General features: G+C 44.3%; 1 protein-coding gene across 1 annotated transcript in view; it reads left to right on the top strand.

Moving 5' to 3' along the window:
- Positions 1-8,442, top strand: part of T265_01146 (hypothetical protein) — a gene marked incomplete at both ends in the record, with an annotated part of 65,789 nt that extends 57,347 nt beyond the window's left edge. Inside the window, 2 exons of the mRNA XM_009165107.1 lie at positions 2,252-2,483; positions 7,400-8,442. Coding sequence (XP_009163371.1) covers positions 2,252-2,483; positions 7,400-7,671 — 504 coding nt within the window. The remainder of the gene's footprint in view (positions 1-2,251; positions 2,484-7,399) is intronic.
- Positions 8,443-9,715: the final 1,273 nt, after the last annotated feature.

The following is a 9,715-nucleotide window of genomic DNA, read 5'->3' as shown; positions in this document are numbered from 1 at the left end:
GTCAAGTGTGAAAGTGATACTTTCCGTTGCTAACCTTTCACTCCCTCTTTCCATTCATTCATTCACTCATTCATTCCCAACTCAACCACTGATATCAGTGTTCCCGACGGCTTGAACACTAATAGCGTTCTAGGTCCTAGTTTATTGACTGGCTCTCCAGCGACCGTGCTCGCGTGTATGTGCTTCCCTGGTTTTGGCACACCCACAACTGCATGTACGCGGTTTCGTCCTTAAAGAAATTGAGACGTGACTTTTTTCATATCTGGCTTATTCGATGAAACAGAGACTCCCATTTTTATGTACACATGTGAGTCAGGCATGCAATTTGAGGCGTTTGCTATGCTTGGTTGGCAAAACACAAAACGGTCCAACAAATCACGATTGCACGTTTTTCTTTGTTCTACTGACATGATTCTAGACTGTATTCTGAAGCTCAACATTCAAATTTCGTCACCATTTTTTCAACTGTTGCGTGGGTACGTTGGCATGCAACTGAATGTATAGTTGCCCCTCCCCTTGGACAGGCTATCTTCCAAAGATATCGCTCTTAGTTTGCTTTTCGAGGCATTTTCCTCAGTAAACTTATCCCCAGAAGAGACCACAGCTGATCAGTTCCCTAAGGAGTATTTTCGGAGAGGAAAAACTATGATACCTTTTCTTTTTATCAGCATTGTTGCAATGTTGCAACTCGTGCCTCAGGGAAACGGTATTTGCAATATTCAACAAAACATTCAACGGAATGCAACTTAGCTGTAGCTAGATCGCAAAATGCTTATCGTCCAGCTATACCACCCTTCCGGTGCCTGACTCTCATTCCACCTGAAGAAAGTACGAGGGTTGGGATACTGCCAGATTGCCCAAGCCTAGACAGGGGAAGTCGAGAGGTGGAGGTCGGGTTCGAACCACGTACCTTCCGGCCAGTAAATTCGCGCTCTAACCACTTGGTCCATCTCGCAACATTATTCCTAACCCACATTCCTGTTCACAACGCCGTGAGAAATTACATCCTATTGGTATTCGAGGCTTGCATACTACCGATTGTCTGTCAATTCTGGTGCAAAATGATTGGAGTTGACCGAATAATGAGCAGTTATCATGCTTACTTCTCTGTCTCTGTGGATGAAACGTATATTGAAATTTGTTTTTTGGACCTGACTGTAGCCCGTCTATTAGCCTGGACGGTGAATTCCTGGCTGTGTTGTTGCGAAGGCAATGAACGTCTGACGCCTCAGTGATGTGTACTGCCATTGCCACTTTGAGACTTTTTCCTCGTAAGTTAGTAACTTCTCAACAACTCTGGTAGTGTGGATAAGCGTGCGGACAACCTTTTTCATATTTGTGATAATGCAACCTAAGCCAAACCAGTTAACCAAGGCCGTGATGATAATGCCTTATCAGTATACGGCTGGTCAATGCACTGCACTCTGTAGAGTCGTGCTCGAACACTGATAGCATAACTAAACGTTTGCGATTCTCAACACATGAGATTGAGTCGGATTTTAATGCACAGAGTATGCTTCCAAGTTGCCTGGTGTTAGTCTTCTCGGAATAGCTTCGGACATGCAGTTCCCTCCTTCTGAAGGAAGGTCAAATCTCATAAAATATCGTTTTCTGTTAGTTCCTTCGAGTTGTCCTTGAGGGAGAGTGTAAATTAAGATGGTTTCACTTGCTGTCTAAGCTGTGTACATTAACTCTCAAGACGAACGCCCCCAAAGTTAAGCCATCCCATCAGAGAGAGGCAAAATGCCTCCGTTCCTGGTGGCAGTCTTTTGGAGAGTACATATGAGTTCTCACCTGTTCGCAACCGTTGTCGTGACCGAATGCGGTAGCTCAAGGATGTGATACCCGGGCCAGAATTGCATCAACTGATGTGTTGTTGATCGACCGTGTGACACGTGTTAACCATGGTCTGCCAATAAGTGTTGGAATTATATGTCCAGCAAAAATATTATTACGTTACTGCACGGATGACAACTGTGCTAAACATACATACAGACGTGGTGGCTGGATAGGCGACCGAAAGGAATCCGCGTTTTGGGCTTGATGAAAGCTGTCCATTGTGTATAACTTTTCGGATTTCTATGCCAACAGGAGTTGTATTCCGAATTTCACTTTCTTTTTTCCGTGGATTTTATAACACCAGTTTCTTCCAACAAATGAGCACCGGTGCGCTGGCTTCGCCTTTTTCTCGTCGTGTCCCTTAACTACGCCCATCTACGAGTTACAAACTTCCTTCTGTTCTCCTTGTCAGACTGACTTGCTGATCCGTATCGAACCACATCTATTCGAATGGTTTGGTTGGTACAACTGCGTCCCACGAATGATGAGTCCACAGGACCTCCGGGCTTGTGGCTACCAAGTCGATGTGAACTACGAGCCGCTGTCCTCAACGAAAGACTTCGATCCCGGTGAAACAATATCCAACTATTATGACCGATCGGGTGGGCTGACCAAGCGACTTTTGGCTGTGCACAAATCAAAAGGTGAGGTGATGTGTGAGGGTGTCCCCGCACCTACTCAGAGTTTGTTTGACTGCATTGTTCTTCAAGATTCCGGACTTAAGTACGACCACACTGTCAATCCTGATTCCCACGTGTGTGTGTGAGATGGAGTGACAATAGATCGGACAACCTTGGGTGCACTATTTTATATGATTTACTACTATAGCTGTTGCTGAATTTGATTTGAAGGGTTCAAGTGTAATACTGTCAATAGTTGGAGAACGTTATTTGTTTATTAATACAGAATGGTCCATCGGACCAGCTCTACTAGGAAGCCGGGAAACACTACAGCTGTCTCATCGCGCGTTTGATGAATCGTTTGGGAGATTCAAACCCTCGACGACGCAAGCTAGCACTACGGCAACACTTCATGGTTTTTGACCGCTACGTTCGATGCAAACAGATTAGGAGATAGCCCATGACTAGTTTTTCCCTTCTTGGGGCTCATCAGGTAGGCGCAGTCCCCGAGTTTCCGTCGACCTTATGTTCTACTTGGTCTATCGTTAAAATCTAAAAGTGTTTGATGAACACCTACAACGAAGCTTGGAGTGAACTCTGTTACAAACGTCAAAACTGTAATCCCGAAAAGCCTTGCTCATCCTGGGATTTCTTACAACTATGGTCACTTACACTCGATATGGCATAGCAGCCGAAACCACTTGGCCATTTTTGATGCCATATGGGAAGAAGAAACTGAACAGCATGGATAAATAGGCTTATATGTTGTTTTCAAGATGAGCTATTGACATCGAACGTTTTAAAGTAGCGGAAAAACTTACACGATACTAATGGTTCTGCCGATTATCCGCTTGGCTAATTACTGAATCGCCCAAGGGATTCCTGAGCTACATGCTGTTGGTGATGACCACCAGGGATGAAACAGTTGTACAGGGATTCTGTACTCATCAGCGTTGATTGGCTCAAGATTTTCTCACTATCTACAAACTCTATAAAAGAAGAGAGGAACTGGATAGGTTCTCAAGTGAAATGCTCAAAGACATTCCACGCACGCGAATTGCCTGGGACAAGTCGGTCTACGAACATCGACTCATTAACAGAACACTGTGTCCCAACCTTTCTGGAGCAAATGTTATATTATGCTTCAGGCTTTCTTAAGTTCAAGGTCTCATGACCTGGGCATGACGATGCTTACCGTGGCTCCTCCTATCCAAGAATATTTATGGAAGCAAACCAAGGACACAATATAGAACCCTTTTTTACAAATGGATCCCCTGGTAAATTGAACCTTCAAAGAAATAAAGCTTTCTTTTCGAAAATTTGGAAAATCTTCAGTAGATTTCTTTTTCCTCTTGATTTGGGACCTTCGTACCATCAGGGTTATCCCAGCTTATCCGCATGAACTGCTCTATCTAAATCCTAAAACAATCGAAGTCTTGATTTCCAAATGCTCGCCTCTTTCCGGGAGAATCTTTGTAGATAAGAATTTTAACCATGTATTTCTAAATTGTGTGACGTTGGTGATGATCCAGAAGGAATGATGTGAATCGGCTTGGGTGCGTGACAAAGTCGTATTAGTTTGTACCTCCACGTGCAACGCAAAAACAGACATTTGTGACTTATTTTCAAGGTAAGGAAAAAGGAAGAGGTGCGCTATCCGATTCCAAGATAAGCTTACAATCGCAAAAGGGAGTAATTATGTTTCAGAAAGTCAGAATATGAATGGTATTGGAAAGTAAAAGCGGTTTGATATGAACATCAGTTATCTACTCGAAGACATTTTTGTCGTGGCACCACTTTTCCCATTGTCATCATTAGAGACAAGGTCACACCACCAGCAGTTACTATCCTCAAATGTTAAACGAAAATGTTTTAGGTGAACTCTAAGGATATGTACGGATTCTGGTGGAAAAGGATGGAAGACTTTGGCAGAAATAGTAGGATTTCACCGCCGCCCCTCCCGCATCTTCCTGTATGCAGTGAAAAATGCGCGGTAACTCATGCACTAGCTATTGAGCCCTCCTAGATTCTCCATGGATCAGCAGACAGGGGTCTTTCGTTGCATGATTTGTCTAATTAAAATTTGTTGCCTCAGTCCTGTTATCCAATCTAGTTGACCTATATGTGGTTTCATCATTGTCAGCTGTAATAACCGCGTGCTTGTCGTACACTGGTTGTAGCTGTAGCTGGCTCTAGCTCGGGGAGGTGGGTAGGTAGCTGCGCATTGGAGGCCGGAGCTGATAAACTAGTGCGTAAATACAGCACTGTCAGTAGACTGTGGGGGATTGGGAAGGGGGTTATGCATTGAAGGCAATAGCTTGGATGCTTGAGCGTGACTTAGGGCGCGGCTGGGCCATGTCTGACATTGTCTCTAACCATTGATACGCCCCAGTCTTCAACCACTTCGCCATTCAACGGAACAACGGCAAAGTGAAGTCGTCTGTAGAATTTTATGCGAATTTTTTTCCAGGCCCAATCGTACCATTGTGGTTAGATTGGTCGGTGGAAACGACACGCGCATGCTTAAATCACTACCGACCCTTAGTTATTCCGAAAACCGTTGCATTTTGTCACTTTTCCTAAGCTACAATGAGACAGCATTGTGGGACCGGAGGGTAAAAAGCTTACCCCGTTTAGTATGGGTGTGTATGGTATGTGTACATCGTCTGCTGTGAGCACTGCAGGCCCTAACGGAGATAACCCATCTGCTTTCTTATTCAGTTGTCCGAAAACTATCAAACTCTTGATGCTCAAACTTTTCTGATAAAAAGCTTCGACCTTTTTAAGCGATGGGGTTGTTTACTGGGTTCTTTTAGTCCGTAGTAAACGAGTTCAGGGACAAGACCCCGATCACCGAAAGCCGGTAAATGTGGTCTATTTGCTCAGTCTAAGGCGATTCGGGTACGCAATGTTCTTGGGCTGGTTTCGTCGTATAGTTCAGAACAGCTGCACCAAACTGGTAAATGTACCTGGTCATTCAGGTGCTGACCACAAACATTGCCATGTTATTCTTATTCACTTCTTGATACAACCAGACACAACGACACCCTCAAATAGCTCTAGGAAGATCACTTATCCAAGTGTGATGCTAAACAGTCTGGGTGAGGACATGACCTGCGTATTTGAAAAAAAACCTGGCGGATTTCGGCGCAGAGCACAGGGAGCGCGCACAAATCAGTGGAATGGGAAGTCGATAAGGCATGATACTTTGTTGGCTACGTTGTTTTTATGCCTGCCATCAAGTAAGTAAGAACCCAAATAAATGACGAATCCGCCGCATGGTGAGGGAATCTGGAAATTTGGAATGTACTTGTCGACTATTTAACCAGTGAAACCAGATAACGGCACAAAAAAGTTGGAAGGCTGTAGTCTGCTTGAATTTTGCTTTGACAACCTTGTTTAGATGAGTCAGATGCCACTCATCAAGGACATGCGCATTTGCAAAATGCGGCATGGGGTTTCAGCAGCACTACCAGTCCGTGTATCAAAATCCTAAAATTGTTTGATTAGTTGTGGCTTTGTGATGATTATTTCTCGCCAAAAAGTCCCATATTTACATCAAGGATGTGCAGTAGGTCTTCGGGTATCATATCAACGATAGTTTACTCCTTCGCAATTTCAAAATCTGTTCTGTGGGGTCCCCTAACACTTTATATTGTAGTTCGCTGTATCTCACAATCTTTCCGATTAGACATTTTGCCTCAACCACTGTCAGGCAAGCTAGTGACCCCGCCACCATCATTCAATCGTTGGATGTCAGTCGTTTCTTTCGGTTACTCGGTTTGAAATGGACTATTGTCCTATCTTTGTAATGTACTACTCATAAGGCTTCTGAAAATCCGTCGACAGCCCACGACCGGTTTCGCCCTTTTTGGGGCTCATCAGGTAGGCGCAGTCCCCTGGTTTCCGTCAACCTTATGTTCTACTTGTCTTGATAGAGGAATAAGTACTTAGACCAAGCTAAACAGACACAGTGATTCTACTTTAGAGAGAGGAAGAACACTCATCGGGCCGAACAAGATCTCTTTTCTTAATAGAACCTTCTATCCGTGGATGTGAATATGCGTAATAATTGACATCAAACCAGGGGTTTACTTGCGCGGTTGTTTTCTGAACTTTGCCGACCTTTTTTTCAGTCACACGGGCTAAATTCGCCAAAGCCAATTAACTAGAAACATTTTCACTTCTAGCATCGATCGCTGTTGTGTTGATAAAGTTGTGGTCGGATGGATTTACCGCATCATCTTTTCTGTAAGCTGAATCGATGGATACATAGAAACATACAGTGCATCACACTTCAGTGATCTCCTTGCCTTTCCTTTCGTACCTAGCCCACTCAGTCAGTCATTAGCTATTCTGCCTTGTGACTGCTTATTAGATAAACTACTTTGTGAACTCGGCCTATGTGGATGAAGAGAGCTCATCCAATCGGAACAAATTGCAAGATGCGATCGGTAATCCAGTACTGGCTTCCGGATGACCTAAGATCTGGGGCTTGTGGATCTTTCGGGTTGTTTAAACGCAACTGATTTGAGTCATCATCATCGACAGCATGACATCAGTGTTCAACGCCGATGCTTCACTGCCGTACAACCATGATTTATTTGAAAGCCTTATTGTAAAGAAAAGAGTAAAGGTGGACGGGGAAGGGACTTAGTGCTAGCTTACCTCAATCATTCCGAGGTGCCTATACCTCCATCACTAAAGTAGTCCGCAATGGAAGATATTTGCGTGATTGGATTTTAGCCGAACAGTCTGCTTTGAGACGTCCTCTCTTAAGAAGGCGTAATGGTATTAACATGGGGATCGAAGGAAATCGCTTTGTTGTATAGGAATCTTACTCCAAAAAGATTACTATGCATACGGCTGACGGTTTTGTAACCTTCATTCTTAGTTATATGAGTTCCTCATACTACTGTCATTTAACGCTTAAATTTCAGATACTTGCATGCTTATTGTAGCCCATGCATCTTCCTTGGATACGTGTACTCACGAGCTAGTTCGGCGCGGTTTTCGTACCACCATTTCTCCCGAGGAATTCCATCATCGCACTGCTAGCGTACCGTATTGTGCTCTCATCTTGGCTGAGGAGCACCGGCGTTGGACTCTAGTCGATCCCCCAATCCCGAACGTGTGTTCATACACCCCCAATTCAGATTTTGACTGGAAACAGCTTATAGGCACCACCCTTTGTGGATTTGGTATTCGGTGACCCCGGTTATTTTCTTATATGTTGGTTCATTATCCGACCCGCGGCCTTGCCGCTTCATCTTGTGCGCCTTACCAAAGCTTCTGTTGTTCCATTTACCTTGTACTCCTTGACGCTCACAGCCACCACCGCATTTTGTTCGTTCACGCTTCCTTCATCCGTCACCCATCAGCTGACGGTCTCTCACTTCCATTTTCACCCATAATCTTTATTCGTCGCTCTCCTTCTACCGTCTGAACCGTGCTGCCGCGTCTCGCCCCAACTAACACAACCCGTAGAGCAACCAACAACCCATTTATGATACCGGTTTGAGATGTCTCCTTTAACCTTCATAATTATCTGTCTATGTTTATACCCATCCATTCACTTCTGGAGGTGGTTTTCGTTTATACTCATCGTCGCCCACCAACCAACACATCAGAAGTTCAGATTATTTAACTTCGTCAACTGGACACTAGGATATGTTTTGTTATGTCTTCCCGCTGTTTTCTCGCTCCTTGTTACGCGTACCGCTTTGGTGCGCAATTCACCCGCCTGTCTGACTAACGTGGTTTTCGGCACTGCATTGACTGCTTGTCCTCAGGTTTTTCGGGCCTATCATGTATATATCTAGACCGTTTTCATCACAATCCTCATGTGTACTTCCTCGTGCTGCTTGATTCTTTCCCCCCTCGCAATCCGTTCTTGTTTCTCCAATTATCCGGTCTTTTCGTATGGATTTTTCAGTGATTGTCCGAGTGTGTTGGGCTATTTTTATTTTCGAAAAAATTTTTGGAGAGATTTATGCTTGCCTGTTTTTCTCGGTTGGTCGCTTAGTTGAAACTGTCAGCGGTTGTTTTGGACTGTGAGGGAGATGCGTAGTGCCTAAGCATCATAGGCCTTGACAGCAACATCAGTATGGAGGCACTGGTGCCTATCTATGCCCATACAAAACCTTTCTCTGCTGAGGTGTGATCCGAACTGCTATCCAGTCAGGACGGCAATGAGCAACAGGGTAAAAATCTGGTCGGATCTGGTAAAGCCGAGCCACATGAATAATCTCTTTCTTGTATAAACTTATCAGATGGGTGTCAAGGAATCGGGCATATAACCCTGCGATAAATAGTTTCAGGTTGTTGCTTCTACGGACAGCCATTTATTGTGGTTGGTTTGTCTGATTCTGGGTGGGATTCTCGGTTTAACCAGCCTAATTCAGGCAATCAAATGACTACTGTTGACTACCCACATTTGTTCGTACGTTCAACTTGAACATTTGGTTCTATTCCAACTCCAAGGCCTGGCTGTCGGTTTTCCTCCGAGGCAAAACGCTCTGACAACTCATCTAAGGACTAGTGATTACCTGAATTGGTCAACAGCTAGTCCGACTAACAGTCACATCTGACATCATTGATGCTCTTTCGACTGCGTTTGATTTTGCCGCCTCGCTGCTTCTGCCAGTAAGGGCTTATCAGCTTAAACAGGGGCGCGGATCTAGCCACTGTTTAGCAATTAGCGGCTTCCGGTAGATCCGGTAGCTCTGCGTCAGCTATCAGAAGTTACGGTGCGTTTTTCAAATCAGAATCAGACCAATTTTTCTGTTTGTTGATTAACTGTTTTCGTTTGATATGATCGTGATTCGAAGGCTTAGAAAAGAGATGACTGGTCCACGAAAAACTGGACAGCACAGTGCCACTCGTCCTCCTCAGACCGTCTGTTGCTTCCACGCTATTAAGTCGTTGTTATCATCATCAGCGTGGTGCAACAAGTCTTAGGTGTGAACTCACGTAACTGTGTGCCAGATGACAGTTTGACACTGAAAAGTGACGTCTAATTGGTGTTAAAAAGTGGACATATTCGCAAGTGGTCCGATTTATGACCTGACTCTCTAAAGGGAGCCATATATCGTCATCAGCTTTCCTACATGGAAGGCTTGATCTGCTACTTCGAATGACATCAAATAGGTGGCGATTAATTACCGAGGTGGTTGATAAAAGTAATCCAGATGTGATAATCTCATCGTTTTTTTGTGTTAAACTAGTTGGTTGGCAGTCGTGGGTTCGATTCGACA

The sequence above is a fragment of the Opisthorchis viverrini genome, assembly GCF_000715545.1.
Source record: "Opisthorchis viverrini unplaced genomic scaffold opera_v5_12, whole genome shotgun sequence".
Taxonomy (NCBI): Eukaryota; Metazoa; Platyhelminthes; class Trematoda; order Opisthorchiida; family Opisthorchiidae; genus Opisthorchis; species Opisthorchis viverrini.
The sequence above is the reverse complement of the archived record's forward strand: the minus strand, read 5'-3'. Positions and strand labels throughout refer to the sequence as shown.